This window comes from Notolepis coatsorum, assembly GCF_963971535.1.
Source record: "Notolepis coatsorum genome assembly, chromosome: 17".
Classification (NCBI taxonomy): domain Eukaryota; kingdom Metazoa; phylum Chordata; class Actinopteri; order Aulopiformes; family Paralepididae; genus Notolepis; species Notolepis coatsorum.
In genome coordinates, this window is record NC_140181.1 from 93,143,286 (window position 1) to 93,162,388 (window position 19,103).

The 19,103-nt window shown below is 44.9% G+C and overlaps 1 protein-coding gene across 2 annotated transcripts in view; it reads left to right on the forward strand.

The window, feature by feature from the left end:
- Window positions 1–19,103, forward strand: part of LOC311244450 (guanine nucleotide-binding protein G(s) subunit alpha) — a 148,505-nt gene that overhangs the window by 86,793 nt on the left and 42,609 nt on the right. For both annotated transcript variants that reach the window (XM_084333964.1, XM_084333965.1), the window contains one exon: window positions 3,661–3,780. In XM_084333964.1, the coding sequence (XP_084190090.1) occupies window positions 3,661–3,780 (120 nt within the window). The remainder of the gene's footprint in view (window positions 1–3,660; window positions 3,781–19,103) is intronic.

Genomic DNA, 19,103 nt, shown 5'->3' on the forward strand with positions numbered 1-19,103 from the left:
GCATCAGCCAATGGACATATGGATCTACCAGATGGCGATCGATAACTGGGAAATCCTTTTTGCAGTCCAACCGGCCACAGGTAAGATCGATTTGATGTAAATTTCAGCCTGGTCGGGCCTTGCTTTGATAGCCATCCACCCGGTCAGCGTATGAGGCTAATGCCATTATTGGTAATCAAAAATCAGAAACGACGTCCCCCGCCCCCTCACCCCTTTCATGCATTCATGGTGGACCATGATACAGATAAAATGCATTTAGATTTTTTGCTCTAGCTTGTCTGTAGCCGAAACGCCATTCGATTTAACGTTATTAGCTTAGCACCCTATATCTCGCCTTCCATGAAATACCCCAGAACATTCTGCTATAACGTTCATATTCACGACGCTATAAAATGGGAACGTATTGATGAAATTTTTTTTTATTTAAGGCATATTGAAGGGACGGTTTATAGTGTCAATTGATAATGGACAGATAGCAATAATATAAAGTATAGATTTAGCTCTACAAACAGCCTCACGCACAATGAAAGGTTGTTATGATAAACTGGCCTTATAGAGTGAGATTAGACGGATCCCAATGGCCCCGAATGTGTTAACACATTGGTTGCCAACAACGACATTTCTCGTTATTTCTCGCCATGCGTTGGTTGCCAATAACGAGATTTCTCGTTATTTAATCTGTATTTCTTTTATTAGCGATATCCATTCATTTTTCATCCGTCCAGCCTGACGTTATCATTGGGAATGGCCCGGAGCTCGAAAAGGGCCAATACAGCCCCCTATCGTCTCCTGGATGGTAATGCACATCATTGGATTGGATTGAGTGGCCATGTGCAAAAACTCCGGTCCAGGGTTTCCCCATCTCTGGCAAGCAGTGTCTGTTACCACATTCACTGGCGAGGCTCGGAGCAGCTTTCGATTATGCGTTTTGGACTATAACGTTGGATCAATAAACGCGATCAATATTTGGAATTGCGATCAGGAATTGGATTCATCTTTTTGCAGAACATCTGATCTGAGGTAAGGACTCTGTTACCAGTTTTGGGTTAATCAGAGTTGTTTTTCACAGCGTTCACAACGTGTGTGTGGCGTTAGGCGCTGAGCGCGGCACGAATAAATGATTTTTCAACCCGCTTTTGTATCGTGCATAAGAACACAAATACTCTCGATAATCTAGCGTTTATTTGAAAACGATTCATAAATCAGCCGGAAAATGACAACGTGTTTTGTGTATTCCAGTAAATGGCTATTATCGCGGAATAATTTTTTCTTTCTAGAAATCGGCAAGCAAGTCATTGATAAGCGACTGGTGTATTAGACACATAGCCATAATTTAAGATATCGTTTAATCGCTCGCAAATGTGCTCGTCCTCCCATTGATTAACGTGCTGGCATCCAAACGATAAATCGTCATATCCGGCTAGCACACAATGTGTTAAATCACATAATTTTTCATATTAGGATCTAACACATTGGACGCCAGACCCGAGATAAGTCGGGTTAACTCGCCATCGCTTGAGCGCCAAACCCGCCAAATACAGAAGTACAGAATACTTTTATACAAAATGCTTCTTACTGTTACGCTCCAGAGACTGTGCAAGACAAGATAAGTATGAAATAAAATAACATAGTATAGCATGTAAATTAGAAGTAAAAAAAATGAGGTCACAGTGTTCAGTATAGACATATGTACAATGTTCGATGCAGAGTAGACGTAACTGAGTTACCATATAATATACAATACTGTGTAGTGTACTAATATACAATACTATATAGTGCAAGGCAGAAATAGGATGAGGTGCAATTTAGGTACAATTTACAGTAGGTGTACGAGTTGTAGTGCAAATCCTTTATCAATAAATATAAAGTGTGTTTGTGTGATCTAATTCATAATCGAGGGAGCCTGATGTTATCATTGGGAATGGGTCTGAGATTGCAAACATCCAATACCACCACCTAACGCCTTGCGGCCGGTAATGCACATCCTTGGATACCCTCTGGCTCAGCCTGTACGTCGATCTAAAAAGTCCAGTCCGGGTTTTCCTAGTCAGGCATGGCGAGCGGTTATAACACATGGATTGAGGATAATCAAGTACTCCGGATTCATGTTCTTTGGTGGATTATGTTGGCAACACGATCGACATCAATACTTGGAAGGGCGATCAGATAATTGGAATATTCTTTTTGCAGTACATCCTAGTCATGGTAAGGGCTATATGGTATCAATCTTGCGTTGATCCGAGCATGCCTTCATTGTGATCCGAAAGTGTTACTGTAACGTTACTCCACAACGTATGCCGTTGGTGACGATCGAAGCATAGAAACCCCCCCCACCCCCCCACCCTTTCATGCATGCATGATGATCCATAATACCGATAATATAGCGTTGATTTCAGATTGATTCTGTATCCAGGCGAGGAATGCCACGGTTTCTATTGAAATGCACTAAACGCTGCATAGCGGCGTTTCCTGGGATTACACAATTACTCTAAAACTATACTCATATTCACCACGGTATAAAACGGGAATGTATGGATGAAAGAATTATTTCTTTTTCACAAATTGAACGATAGATACTCGATGTCAAATGGGCAATAGTTTTATATCCATAGCTATGATATTTAATATAGTTTTAGCCCTGCAAACACTGGCACACACGGCCATGCGGCCCACAGCGACCTCTGGCGCTGAATGTGTTAATAGGCCTTTGTTTACAGTTTTATTGTCATGTTATAAGTAACTATAGGAAACATATTCAACTACTATCATAGATAGTCTGTGTCACACCACAGAAAGAGCTACCGTTTATTTTTACGAGAAACATAAAAAATAAAGAAACTACCAACTCTCAGAAAACGATTTCCTGTTTAATTGTATTGCATTAAAGACAACATTTCGAGCATATGGGAACACCAGAATCTCACGACTGCCGTCACCTGTGCCTTTATGAAGGGCCCATGAGGGTGTGACATTGCGTTTGATGCTTCCTCATAAAGTTAGATTTTATTGCAACACTCCCCAAGTTCTACCTCCCACTGGAACCTACTGTGTGTATGTGCAGCACCTAGAGAGCTGATGTATGTCGTCTACTTTACAAGTTGTGTCTCCAGCCCGCCCTGCACTGTGTCTCCCAAGATCGATTCGCTTTCTGTTTCTCCTTTGAATTGCTTGAATTGAATGTTACAGGGTTCGCACAAGGTCCCTGAAGTGCTTAAAGTGCTTGATTGTTGACAAAAGAAAGTCAAGGCCTGGAATTCCTTGAAAAAAGCCAATCTTTTAACAAGGTGTTTAAAAAGTCCTTGAAATTCAAATCAACCATTCACATTGAAAGTTTTGTTCATCCATGATAAAATTGTTCTGAATCAAGAAATGTAATTTTTTTTATTTAAAGTGTAACTAATTGTCGGAAATTGGCTTTAAGCCATAAATATTGGATCAGATTTTTTTCTATAAAAAAAGGTATTTAAAAGTGAATTGTATCTTTTTAAATGCCCTTTTAAAATTAAAATAAAATGGTGCTTGGAAAATTACTTGAAAGTCCTTGAATTTCATTTTGCAATGTCTGTGGGAACCCTGATGTTAACTCATTGAGCCCAACCCTGCTCAACCCAGTGCAGAGCTAAGGGGGAATCTACAATAATGTCTCTGTATCTCCTCTAGACCATAGTAACGGCTATGAGCACGCTGACACCACCCGTACGGCTGGCCAGTCCACAGAACCAGCACCGCATCGAATATGTCCTCAACCTCGTCAACCAGAACGACTTTGAGTTCCCATCTGTGAGTACATGCACGCATGCAGACACACACACACTAGGGGTGCACCGATATATCGGTCGGGTATCGGTATCGGCCGATAAGTGCCTTGTTGACTGCTATCGGCCTATCGGCCGATAAGCTCAAATGTGCCGATAGCAGTCGCCGATAAATAACCATCAATTTGTGTAGCGTCAAAAGGCAAAAAAAATAATTCACTCGCGACCTACCTGCACAACGCCCGCCGTCCCCCACACACACACACAAGCTACTGCATCAGTTACTACTTATGATTAACAAGGCATTCGTTTTGTGGCATTAACGTTATGTAGTTAGTGTTACACGGACAATAACATCAGCATATTATTATTACCCATAGCAGCAAGGCATTACTCCGAGTCCGTTCATAGCTCGGTTCCATTCCGTTGCAGCATGAGCTACCGGGAGGCAGAAGACTAACGTTACTGGTGAAAATGTGATTTACGTTGGAATACTCCTTTGCCAACTTGCTGTACTTTGCTTGCAGGTCTGCAGCCATTATTGCTGGATTATGAATAGCCCCAACTTTAGCCAACGTAACGTTATGGCTAAACCTTTAACATTAGTTAACGCTAGCTTTCGGTTAGCTGTTCAATGCTAATAACACAACCAAGCGAACCCATCAGAGCTCCCCATCAACACCGCTCTGTCGGGAGGATGGCATTTAAGAAAGTATCTGCTGTTAAAATGACACAAACATTCGTTTTGTGGCATTAACGTTATATAGTTAGTTACACGTTCAATTACATCAGCATAGTATTTACCCGAAGATGGCAAGCAAGCCGTTCATAGCTCGGTTCCATTCCGTACCCAACTACCCATTCTGCAATCTGTTAATAAAGTTTTCAACCAGACAAATGTATAGAAAGGCTTTGTTTTATTATAACATTTGTTGCAGTAAAATCATTGTGTCTCGTTTGGCCATCCTGTGGAGCGCGCTGGTCGGCGGGTACTGCCGGGCAGCTAACGTATTAGCTTGTTGTGGTTCTGAGTTTGACTCGCATTCTCGCAAGCAGATCAATGGCGGCATGCCCCCGAAGTAGAAAATGAATAAACGCTTGCCGATTGGTGGTAAGAACAGCAGGAGGTGGGTGCTAGCGGTGTGGCGTAATTGGCCGAATCGACTGTCAATCAAAATGGTTCCATTGCATTGGTTGAAAGCTCTGGTTGAGAGAATAGTATCCCGCTGCAGGCCGCCAGAATGGTTCCATTGCATTGGTTGAAAGCTCTGGTTGAGAAAATAGTATCCCTCTGCAGGCCGCTAGACGATACTGGGAGATAGTGATACCATAAACATATTTCTTGATGTTTCCTTTTTTTAAGTAAGTAAAGAGGCCTACAAATACAAACATACACATACAAATATACAGTAGTTTCAGTAAAAAAAATTAAAAAAGAAAAAAAGAAAATATTAAAAAAAATATTAAAAAAAATTACAAATACTTATTTTTTGCCACAAGTATCGGTATCGGCCGATTGTGTTAATTGAACAATCGGTATCGGTGGCCAATTTTCATATCGGTGCACCCCTAACACACACACACACGTACATAGTACACATACACACTCGCGCACACACACAAATACAGTACACATGTGTAGATGCACACACACAGTTTAAGTTTAAGTTTATTTGTAAAAGGGACAGTGCATATTAATCAACAATAAATGTAAAGAAGGCTAGATTTCATCTGTAGTCCCTGGCCAAGATGTTAAAAAAGGCATCAACCTAAAGTGATAAAGGTTATCATACATAACATACATCAAATAGGCCTACATAAAATACAATTAATCATCACAATATACACATTTTTACAAAAATACACATATAAAACAGAATCAAGGTGAATTGCATACACACACAGCTACTGAATTTAGCTGTGGGTGCAGCTCTGCTGTTCTTTGAGCCAGATTTAACAGAGACGCATACATTAGTAAATATATACTGGTTGCAGGGAGTGTGTGCTCGCATCCATAAGTGTATTTGCATTCTGTGTATGTATACTCCCTAAGTACATTTGTACTGACCGTAGTAGTTGTTGGTGTAGGTAGTACTTATATTATCACAGGCAGCAGTAGTACCGGTTGTAGGCCTAGTAGTAGGTAGTAGTGTTGTCACGATACTGGAATTTCGAACTTCGATACGATACCTTGAAAAGTAGCGATATTCTATACCATTTTCGATACCACAGGGAAAAAGGTTTAATCTTAAAATGTAAAAAAAATAAATAAAATGTTTTTTTTTTATATATATAAATTTTGCTTTTGTTGCTGGTTGATTCTCCTCAGCTTCTCTCTGGTACTATAAGAGAAGATAATAGGGATGCCCCGATCACGTTTTTTGCCACCGATACCGATCGTCGTGAGCCATATCGGCCGATACCGATCCGATACCGATCGTTTTTGATTAAAAGAAATTAAAATTTATTTTATATAATTTTTTTTTTTTTATAAAATATATATATTATATAATTAGACTTGTACTTGTATTATCTGCGAGACATCGCCACCACGCAACAAGCTCCACTGTCTGTGTGTACTCTAGTAGCCTCCAGCTACGGCCAAGATTCTCCGGAGCTGCACCTGGACCCTATACTCGAGTAGCCTCGAGCTACGGCAAGGATTCTCCGGCGCTGCAGCTGGATCCTAGTATTGGTATAACGTTAAATCACATTCACAAGCCCTCAGCTCGAATACGCATCGAATCAGTGTTATAAGACATTGATATCAGGAGCTATCTGTAGCTACTGCTAGCCGGATATATAACATTAATACAACGCCTCAGTGAATTATTTAGTTCAATGGGACATTTCGTTTTGAACAGTGAACTAGCTTGCGCTAACGTGAGCTAACAGCTAACAGGTATCATACACTCTACTAGACTTTGTGGAGCGTTTGTTTATGTCAGGAGCTATCGGTAGCTGGCCGGCTAGATACCGTTCGGTTAGACAATGCCTCATCATGTATTAAACTAAAAGTGAATAGTTGACTGGGTAATTTTGTAACGGTAGCTAAGCTAACGTTAGCTCAGGGAGACGCCGACGCTGTCCTCCCGTGTCCCGTCTCACTAGACTAGACCCGTGTTTACATGCGTGCGGGAGGGAGGAGCAGACCCCGCACCACCCGGTGTCTGAGACAGAACTCAGCGAATGAGATCGGCTTTGACGATCGGCGAAAATAAAGCATTATCACCGATCACCGATCGCATATTTATACAGGTTATCGGCCGATAACGATCGGTGGCCGATCGATCGGGGCATCCCTAGAAGATAAATATAACACTTTTAAAACCCTTTGTTTATCTTTAGATCACACATTTAAAAATAACTGTTCATCTCACTTCAAGAATTTTTATTGCAGAACATGGTATTACTATTTTCTCAAGCAGACGGATGTAAACACTGTAATCTGTGTTGCATGCACCTGACAAACTGAACTGTTTGTATTCAGGGAGCGAAATTAACTTTTTGACTCACCGGCCAGTGGTGGGTAGATGGGAAGAATCTACCCGCCAAGCAGATTTCTTACCTGCCAATGTTTTTTTTTGATAAAAAAAAAATTATTATTATTTTTTTTTTTTAATAAAATATATATATTATATAATCATACTTGTAGTTGTATTATCTGCGAGACATCGCCACCTTGCTGTCTGCAAACAGCTCCACTGTCTGTGTGTATACTCGAGTGGCCTCCAGCTCCAGCAAGGATTCTCCGGCGCTGCAGCTGGACCCTAAACTCTTACATTCAGTATGAAAGGATTCTCCTGCGCTGCACCTGGACCCTAGTCGGCAGCCCTCATGCGATGTAACTGGACACTTGCTGGAGCAGTTGTTGATGTCGGGAGCTATCAGTAGCTAGCCAGCTGGATAACGTTACACAATGCCTCATGTATTAAACTAAAAGTGAATAGTTGACTGGGTCATTTTGTAACAGTAGCTAACATCAGCTCACGGACGGAGGTCCCTCTGACTAGACTAACGTTAGTCACGGTGACTGTCCTCTGTTTACATGCAGCATACAGAAACAGGTAGGGGAGGGGTAGGAGCAGCAATGCGCTGCGTGTCTGTGCTGAGACAGCGAGTGAGAACTCCGCTCAGAATTGGATCTTGATTTTCGGTTTTCACATGACTATTTGATTGGCCGCCACATGGCGGGCAGACCTCTCAGTGGGAGGCGCCAAACGTAAAAACTGAGCGCCAATGGCGGGTGGCGCTCTCTAGTTTCGCCCCCTGTTTGTATTAGTCATATTCCGACTTAACTGAATGCAGTCTGTGTGTGGACTACTGTACTATTACAGGTATTGAAACGAACAATGCAACTTCCTTATACCGTTTTAAATATTCAGAATCGATATGTATCGATTTTTCGATATTTTTGACAACACTAGTAGGTAGTCCCCATGTCTCAGTCATTAACCCTGTGATCCAAGTAGCAGTGAAGGCTGAGCTTTGCTAACGACCTGCTAGACGACGTCTCTGTAGGTTAGACTGTGGGTGTATTCTTCCTATGGGGTATTCCCACTAGCTAATTGACTGGGCCCAGAGACCAAGCCATGAGGTCTGGGAGCGCTGATTTCATTCACCATTACCTCCAGGGATGCACCAGTCCCACGGGGGGCCCTGCACAAAACGTCTGTGTAGTTCTCTTTGTTCCAGTATGGCTGCCTGTAACCAATGGTAACCACCTTCGAAAGAAAGTGCCGTGGTTCGAATGTCTGTGCAGCGGCAGAGCAGGTAAAACACTGGAAAAGCGTGATATTACTGTTCCACTGTGGCTTGTTTACAAGATCCAGTAAGAAGTTAAATCTTTATGGATACATCTCTCAGGTGGCCCTCCTGTGTAGTTGTAGCTTTGATTGTAGTCATCATTGTAGAAGAAGTAGTAGCAGCAGCAGTAGTAGTAGTAGTTTTAGTAGTTGTAATAGTATTAGTTGTTGTAGTGGGAGTATTAGTAGTAGCAATATATAGGAGTAGTATTAGGAATAGTAATATTAGTAGTAGTATTATTAGGAATAGTAATATTAGTCGTAGTATTAGGATTAGTAATAGTTGGTGTCTAGCAGGAGGGAGACACTGTGACAGGGTCAGTGTTGGTGTCTAGCAGGAGGGGGACACTGTGACGGGGTCAGTGTTGGTGTCTAGCAGGAGGGGGACACTGTGACGGGGTCAGTGTTGGTGTCTAGCAGGAGGGGGTCAGTGTTGGTGTCTAGCAGGAGGGGGACACTGTGACGGGGTCAGTGTTGGTGTCTAGCAGGAGGGAGACACTGTGAGGGGGTCAGTGTTGGTGTCTAGCAGGAGGGAGACACTGTGACGGGGTCAGTGTTGGTGTCTAGCAGGAGGGGGACACTGTGAGGGGGTCAGTGTTGGTGTCTAGCAGGAGGGGGACACTGTGACGGGGTCAGTGTTGGTGTCTAGCAGGAGGGGGACACTGTGACGGGGTCAGTGTTGGTGTCTAGCAGGAGAGAGACACTGTGACGGGGTCAGTGTTGGTGTCTAGCAGGAGGGGGACACTGTGAGGGGGTCAGTGTTGGTGTCTAGCAGGAGGGAGACACTGTGAGGGGGTCAGTGTTGGTGTCTAGCAGGAGGGAGACACTGTGAGGGGGTCAGTGTTGGTGTCTAGCAGGAGGGGGACACTGTGACAGGGTCAGTGTTAGTGTCTAGCAGGAGGGGGACACTGTGACAGGGTCAGTGTTGGTGTCTAGCAGGAGGGGGACACTGTGAGGGGGTCAGTGTTAGTGTCTAGCAGGAGGGGGACACTGTGACAGGGTCAGTGTTGGTGTCTAGCAGGAGGGGGACACTGTGGGGGTCAGTGTTGGTGTCTAGCAGGAGGGAGACACTGTGACGGGGTCAGTGTTGGTGTCTAGCAGGAGGGGGACACTGTGACGGGGTCAGTGTTGGTGTCTAGCAGGAGGGAGACACTGTGAGGGGGTCAGTGTTGGTGTCTAGCAGGAGGGAGACACTGTGACAGGGTCAGTGTTGGTGTCTAGCAGGAGGGGGACACTGTGACGGGGTCAGTGTTGGTGTCTAGCAGGAGGGGGACACTGTGACAGGGTCAGTGTTGGTGTCTAGCAGGAGGGGGACACTGTGACAGGGTCAGTGTTGGTGTCTAGCAGGTAGTGTTGTAAAAAATATCGATTTTTCTATACATATCGATTCTGAATATTTAAAACAGTTTCAATATAGACGGCTAAGTGGCGCAGTGGGCAAGGCGCTCGCCACTAGTGCAGGAGATGCTGGGTTCGAGCCCAGCTCTCGCCATTGCTACCAGCTTGGCTGGTCGTTCATACTAACACAATTGGCAGTGTTAGGGGTGGGAAAGCTGGTGGGTGGGTCCTGGTCGTTGTAAACAGCGACTCCTACAGTTCGGTCGGGGCGCCAGTTGCTCAGCGAGGAAAGGATCTAAGGGGGGTAGTGTGATCCTTCCACACGTTACACCCTCTCAGTGAGAGTCCGCGCTGCCAGGTGAAAAGAAGCGGTTGATTGGCTACACATGTGTCGGAGGAAGCATGTGATAGCCTCCACTCTCCCAGACCGACTGTAGGGGGTAGGTGCGCAGCGACCAGGAAGGGGATTGGGAATTGGCATAACGACTAACATTGGGATGGGAAAAAAATTTAAAACTAAAGAGAGAAAAGGGCGGCTACGTGGCGTAGTGGGCAAGGCGCTCGCCACAAAATCTCGAGACGCTGGGCTCGCCTGTTCGAGCCCAGCGCTCCACATTTGCTTTCAGTTTAGCTGGTCGTCCGTACTAATACACATTGGCCGTATTAGGGGGTGGGAAACTGATGGGTGGGGATCGGGCGTTGTGGACAGCGACTCCTACAGGTCGGTTGGTGCGCCTGCGCAGTGGAATCAGGAAGTGTCGGGGGCAGCGTGAGCCTCCCACGCGTTACTCCTCGCCACTGAGAGATCGAGCTGCGCAGGTGAAAAGATGCGACTGCTGTTACCTCAAGTACCGGAGGGGACTTGTGCTATGTATGACTTAGTCCACATTGCAGCCGGCTTGTGGGAGGCAAGAAACAGCGTTCGTGACAGGGGAGGGTTGAATTGGATGATACGAAATTGGGATGGGAGAAAATATAGAAAATGGGAGAAAAAGTGGATAAAAAAAATAAAAATAAAAAGAGAAAAAAACAGTTTAACACTTTGGGTGCCATGGGTTAAATTCATTATATACCATAGGTTGCCGGCTCTATTTGTCTATGGAGAAGTACCCCTTCTTTGCATGGCTATAACTTTTTTAATTCTATTGCTACATTGCCATTATTAGGGCCCATTCAAAGTCCTATATGTATTGTTCATTGTGTAGCAACGTTAAACTTTTTCATTCACATATTCATAGTAAAGTATGGTCTAATGTATAAGTATGTTTTCATCTCTTTCTGCAGCTTTCTCCAGAACGTGATATATAGCCCCAAATGCATTATATTGATGATGAAATACAGTTTGATGGCAATCGGGGCGATATAAAAAATTTCAATTGGACGTACTTCTAGAATGATCTACGTATGATCTGATGATGACCGGATGGGCGGGGGATCGTTTATAATTCCGTGGGCAGCGTTATATCATTCATCTAGTGTGGGTGATATGTTCATCATAACAGTTTATATGGAATACGATCAAAAATAACGCTGAATCTTACCGTATCCTCCTCGCGCCGTATGGTATGTAGAAATATCGGGTCCATTTCCAGCTTGTATAATAGTATATATGTCCAAATCATGTTGTTTATCGAGTTATTGGCAATCGATCGCTATGTATTGTGTCGAGATCGTGTCCCGTGAGCCAAACAGAGTGCCCGGAAGTAATATGGTCGACCAGCACAAACTCCATAGCACTTCCTGTTTGGCGATTGCGCCGATCGGCCACCAGATGGCGCTCCTGAACCGCCAGAGAGCTCAGTGGGTCCTCCTGGTGGATCTCAGGCCAGCGGAGGGGAAATATGAATCCGATCGCAGATTTTTGAAATATTGATATAAGGACGCTGTACGGCGTCCTCCGGCAACTTTAGCATGGCCGGGAATGATGCTCTAAAGCGTTTTCCGGCAGTCAAAGTGTTAATACTCATTTCCCGCAATATCGATATTTAATTATTCATAATTTCTTCTTTTTTTTATTTATTTTTTTATAAGGAAGTTCCATTGTTTATTTCAATACCTGTAATAGTACAGTAGTCCACACACACACACATGTGCATTCAGTTAAGTTGGAATATGACTGTAATACAAAGTTTGTCAGGTACATGCAACACAGATTACAGTGTTTACTTAATGGTGTCTAGCAGGAGGGGGACACTGTGAGGGGGTCAGTGTTGGTGTCTAGCAGCACTGCATGGCTGTGTACCTGTTGACTACAGTGGGTGGAGAGACGGGAGGAGCAGGAAACACTCCGTCCATACGGCTGACCTCACCTGTGCATGACGACCGCTTGGCCCTCATCCCAGCTGCTCACACGTGACCGCTGTCCACAACATGGACATCAGTGGTGCATCTTTCGGTTTTGCAGTTGAGTTCTGTGTGTTTTGTCCGAATAGGCTCAACAACACATCTCTAGATGCTACGATGCAGCCATGCTCACCTGGGCTGCCTGGCTGGTCTAACCTGTTAAAGGCCAACTTGCAGGTTGTATTTTTGTTCAATAAACAATGTGACTAGGCCAACGCTGACTTTCATGAAGAGGGGGGAAAAAAATTATCGAAATTGACCCAGTTTTAGCGTTTTTATCAAACATTTTGTTGACCAAACCACAAGCTCCACGCACATGCATATTTTAATTGCATGTTTCATAGCGTGCGTGTGTCATCTTAATGCTGACGTCACGTCAGGTGCAGGGCAGCGAGGGGCTCTGAGAGTCACAGGCAGGTAGTGGCAGGAACCAGAGCCTTGCTACTACTAGCCGAGGAGTGATGAATGAAAATGTATCTGTTTCACCTAACACTATTGCTCCGTGATCATAGCCATTCATCTCTAAAGCTAACCACTATTTGTAACAGCCACAACCACGTTACCATATTTGTAATAATGTAAATCATTGTGTCGTCGTTGTACATATTGTGTATGCAACGTTAGCAGCTAACGTAGCTTAGCTTGGTAGCCGCCGTTCTTGAAACTCCTAACAAAGCCCGAATTAAAATGGTTCTCTCCTCTTTGTATACCTTTGTCCTCACAAGTATTCTGCCATGGAATTTATGGACACGACAATAGTAGTTATAAGGTGTTTGATCATTGTGTCGTTGTACATATGCACCGAGTGCAGCTAAAGGGGCTATCCACCGAGTGCAGCTAAAGGGGCTACTATCGTATCAACATGCCGCGACATGTAGCTAACGTAGCTTGCATGATGCGTGTGCAGTGCTTTGCCCCACATGTCTGAGGAGAGGACCTGCACATTTTACTCGTTCCCAAAACTCTTTTACATGCACTACAGTAGACATAATGTAACGTTAGCGGGGTAACGTTAGCCAGACCTATATAGCCAGCTTGATACTATGACCCGGGGATCAGGCGACAGCCCACAGACCAGTAGCGCTGCTGTACTGAACAACAGGCTGCCTACTAGTGGTAAATGTAGTTCTTTTTTTACGACATTAAAAACATTATAACTACCTTGTTTCAACCAGTTGTAGCTGGTCCATCAAAGTCTCTGACGATTAAACCCATTTGCGTCTTGTAAGGCGTCCATTTGGATCAAGGAAATAGCTTTCTGCACTCGTCAAAACTCCTTGTAGTGGATCAGAAGTAGGGGAAAGATACCAGATGTGACGTCATGGCCCTGATAGCTCTGATGGCTTTTTAATTTGCTCGTGCATGTTATTCGTGCGTGGACCTTTTTAACCATTTCTGAGTGGCATTTCCGGCGTCAAATGGAAATAAATAAATAATGAAATTATATACCAATGATGTAAACTACCCATAATTGATCAGTAGGGTTTAACCTGCAAGTTGGGCTTTAACATGGGCGCTGCAATGAAAATATGAGATGTTCCTTTTATTGTTCCCCTTGGGAAAACGCAGGTGGCATAGCAGCACATGGGACGGAAGGTACCGGTATGGCAGGGTAATAGGAAGACAATAAATATAGGCAATAAAGAAATTGAATGAGTATAGTAAACCCATATATTGTACATATGTGTATATTGAATTTTTTTTGGTCTTGTTTACACTTGTTTAAGTACTTGACTTTCTATTTTATACTTATTATAATTATCTACTTTTTACCTAGCACACCCAGGAGCAAAACAGAAAGAAGCATTTCATACAAAGTATCCTGTATTTCTGTATGACAACTACCGGTAATAAAGAAACTTGAGAAACTTGTAAACTAAACAGTGGAAATAAAGGGTCTGTATATACCCTATTGGTCATAATATACACTGTGTTATAGTCTGTGCAGGGTTTAGTGGTTCAGTGGGGCAACAGTGGCTCAGGAGGTAGAGCGGTCATCTGGTAATCGGAAGGTTCCTGGTTTGATTCCGGCTCCTCCCGGCAGCATGTGTCGAAGTGTCCTTGAGCAAGACACTTAACCCCTAACTCCTCCCGATGAGCAGGTTGGCACCTTGCATGGTTGCCTCTGCCATCGTTGTATGAGTGACATATGAATGCAGTCCATTTACCATTTAGTGGTTAAGAGTCACATTTTTAATGGTTCTCAAGTTCTTAGTTAGTCGTTAGTTATCCAGCTGCTGACAACAGTCCCGATTCAGGTGCCTGATGGCCGCCGGCATGAACGACTGAGGCAGTTAGTGGTATGTGGGGGGGAGGGGGTTCTGTGGCTGAATGTGCTCCTCATCTTGGCTAGCTCCTCAGAGTTGAGGTGGGAGTGGTTCTCAAGGATAGTGTCCAGCTTCTTTCTTCTTTCTCTGCCACCACCTCTAGTTTGACCGGTTCGACTCTCACTACGGAGCTAGCAAGACTTTCCGCGTTATAGGTGCAAACCTTCCTCCCGAAATGTTGTTATTCATTCCCAATTAATTAGCAACTAAAACTGTAATTGAAACTATATATCTGCATTGATAAAAAAAATTATAATAATAAAATACAATTAAATTATCAAAGAAAATATCTATACTGTATATATATTATTCTCATGGACTGTCTGCTTTATTTGATAATGAACAGCAGGGAGAAGCAGGTTGGATGGGAGAGTGAGCGGATGACTTTTAACACAAGTCAGGAGCCTTGCTTGAACTCGTTAGGAATATATTTAAGGAATATATTTAGGAATATGTTTCCATGCATCAGTTCAGTGTAATCCACACGTGTGCAGGAACTGGTTCAGAAATTAGTAGGAGGAAAAATACAACGTTACATAATATACTATGTTTTCTCAAAGACTTTTGGGTCGTTTGACTATAATGTAATAAGGAGTTACTAGAGAGAGAGAGAAAGAGGGATGGTAGAGAGGGAGAAAGGGATTCATAGAGAACGATAGAGAGAAAGCATTACATCACGAAATGGGAGAGAAAGGGGGCAGTTATTTTTTCCTAAAGCGTGTGACTGATGATAAAGGAAGACTCTGTTTGTAAAAACTCATGATGAGTTTACTTTCATGCAGAAGTCATTGATGGAGGTGGACACACACTACAGGATTTCCTGCACTACTTAAAGCAGCAGGTGGGTTGTAATGGCAGCAGCCGGCCACGCTCTCGGACAGCGGTGCTCCATCGCTCTTGTACCGGTTGTCGACATTTTCTTTTTTAAAGATATCTTTTAGGGCATTTTTAGCTTTATTGTGGATAGGACAGTCGGAGAGGAAATCGGGTGAAGAGATGGGGGAGGACATGCAACACATGTCCTGGGCCGGATTCGAACCCAGGACATTGCGATCGCAGAGTATGCGTCTTAATGTGGTGCGCCACCAGGTTGTCGACATTTTGACTGAGTCACAAACCAGTATGTCGCCACAGTAAACCCCCGGGACTCTGGTAGAATGTCTCCCAAGTCCTGACCCGTCCCTCAGGGGCCCGGCCCGCCGGTCTGGGGAACGAGGCCTCGAGGACCGTAGTTCTAATAAACGTTTCTCTTGTCAAAGACACCCAGAATCTCACACGGACCCCTGTCTGAGCAGATGTTTGTCGTTAAGATATTGTAACTGAGGGGTACAATTCCCTGACTGTATTACTAGATATGATACTTACTACCACTACCTTTGTACTTAATATTCGGCCACCCAGTACTCGGCATAAATATATTATGATGAACACTGTCACGTAGATGAAACGGATCCAACACAAATGTATGAATTAGAAATAGGTCTTTATTTCTACACAGCGATGGTGTGTAGAGCAAGCACTTAATCAAATCAATCACATTTATGAATGGAAATTAGTATGCACTTTTATGGCAAGAGTATTCGTCGGTATATCAATAGAGAATGTCCAATCTCTGAAGGCGCAGGTGGTACATATACGACCTGGAATAGTTTAAGGAATAACAGCAATGATACTTCAATGACTATAGACTGGATACACTAGGGGGGGTTAATCCGGTCGCTTGTAAGCCGACAGGAGTAGGAAGGGGGGGGGGGTAGAATCCGGCTGCCTCATCCGGCCAAGGGTATCCCAGGTGAACCCACTGTAGTGCCGTTCAATGCGCCGGCGATCCTTGGACCACAGATGAAAGCAGGTGGACTCTTTGTGGGCCGGCGTCCTCCGGTCCACGGAGGAGAGACGTGAAGCGACCTCGTCTTGCAGAGCGTCTCCTCACCTTGCGTCCTCTCCAGGGGGGGGGGTTCCAACACACGGCAGTGTCGGGGGTCTTTATCCATGGAATAATCAACGTATACAAAGCATAATCCGTGCCTGGGAAGGCGGGCTGTCGTCGGTAGAATAATCCGGTATACAGGTCCACTCGCTCGTCGGCTCTGGGGCTCCTCGGGTGCAGCTTCACGTGGGGTCAACCACCCTGGATAAGCAGCCAGTTCTCTGCCCGAAACGATGGGGTACTGACTACGGTAGTATTCTCACCGCACGAAGCACTATATATTAACAGACTATTATTAGCTTAATAGACTACGTCCAACTCGACGATATAGTGCCAAATATGACTATTCAAATATTAATATACACGATGTCTCAATACCGATGGTAGGCGAACTTGGCCTTACTCCCACACGTGGCGTCGCGGGGAGGCTTTACGTCTGTGACTCTATTGGAGGGTAAGAAACTGGACTGAAAAGAAAGTCCTACTTTAGTAGCGCAGTATATATACGCACTATGAACAAATAGTCCCATTAGTGGTGCAGTAGCCAGATTTCTACGCGGAACTAGGACTTGTTCGTACATGTTGAGCGGTACGTTTGAACTGGGTCTGAGGGGTATGGCAGCCTGGCACCAAGGTCTCGACCAATAGTAGAATGGAGACTATTATGGGAAGTTCAGTAGGCTAGAATGGATATTCAATGCATATTGTACAAGGAATATACAAGGGATATCAGGGAATATTAGAGAATATACAAATACAATTAAATATATATATATAAATAAATATATATATTCGGTTTAATCTGGCCCTTCACAACAGCCACCCCCTGATTGGTCCCAGACCTAATCAGTTAAACAGAGACAGATTAATCGCGTTGTCTATTTACACATAAGGGTTTGCTGTAGGGGTCAGTCAACTTCACAAAGTCATAGGGTTATAGGGTCATGGTCATCATCGATTGTGTCTGGGAGTCGGGGCAGTTCTATGAGCCTCGCCACGGGACGGGTGTAAGTGCGACCCTGGACGAGCACTTCAGCTGCTCGGACCTTGCCGTCGGCACCGGTGATCACTTTGCTTACGCGGCCGGCCGGCCACATAGCTCTGGGCAGTGATTGATCAATAATCATGACGACTGTTCCTTCTGTCAAATTGTCTCTCTCCTTTACCCACTTCTGGCGGGTCTGTAGAGACGGTAGGTAGTGCAGTAGGAAACTGCTCCAAAACTTGTCGGCTAATACTTGGCTGTACCTCCACATTCGTCGGCCGTTCGCTTCTTCAGGCCGGTACATTGTCTGGGGTAATGCAGGATCTAGCCGCCCCATCAGGAGTGTGTTGGGGGTAACTGGGTCGATATCCGCCACATCACTGGAGACATATCCGAGGGGCTTCGAGTTAAGTACTCCCTCAATCTCCGTGAGGACTGTCATTAGGACTTCTTCCGCCACAGTCTGTGCGTACAGGGCTGTACAGGGCTGTCTTTATGGAGCGCACTTCTCGTTCCCAAGTGCCACCGAAGTGGGGTGCGTTTGGGGGGTTGAATTGGAAATCAACCTGTGCTGGAGCGAGGTGGGTCTTAAGTTCTGGGCCCATAGCTTGGAAGCTCTCTCTCAGCTCTCTTTCGCCGCCTTTGAAGTTTGTCCCATGATCGGACAATAGGGTAGACGGTCTTCCTTTCCGTGATGTGAATCTACGGAAGGCCATAAGGAATGAGTCTGTGCTCATGGTCGGGAGAAGCTCGATGTGTATCGCTCTGGTGGTCATGCATTTGAATACAATACCCCACCGCTTCTCGGTTCCTCTTCCTTTCTTTATGTGCAGCGGGCCAAAGCAGTCCATACCCGCTGAGTGGAATGGCTTGTCACCGATTCGGAGGCGACATGGAGGAAGGTCAGCCATCCTTGGTATGCTGGGCTGCGCGCGCCACTTGCGGCAGTCTAGACATGTTCGCTGGAAGCGTCGTACCGCCTCTCTTCCTTGTAGGATCCAGTAACGACGTCTGATTTCCGCGAAGACTCTTTCTGCTCCTGCGTGATGTACATCCTCATCGTATTTCTTTATAATCAGCTCTGTGACCTTGTGTCGGCTGTTCAATACGATCGGGTATTTAATGTCATCCGGTAGATTGGGGGCTCTGCGTAGGCGGCCACCCACTCTGATGAGGGTATGAGCGTCGCTCTCGGGGGCCAGATGAATTAATCTGCTGTCGGATGGGACGGGCTTTCCTCCCTGTAGACAGGCCAATTCATCGGGGAACGAGTCTCTCTGGGCTCGCTGCAGTAGAAGCAATTCTGCTTCCTCGTAGTTAGCTGCTGACATATCAGCGGGGGACTTGCACTCCGGGTGGTGCCGCAGGAATGTTCTTTGTTGTGCACTCTCTATGGACGTGCAATCGTCTATGTTAGGGTCGGTGGAGGCTACGGTGCTCAATCCACAGAACACAGACTTCTTATTTTCCACCTCCTCTGGACTTGCTTCCCTCGGGATAGGCATGGGCCACTGTCCTTCCGGGAGTCTTAGGAATGCGGGGCCGTCACTGTAGGCATTGCGACGGGTGAGGTCATCCAGGGGCATCCCCCGGGTGATGACGTCAGCTGGGTTCTGTTTT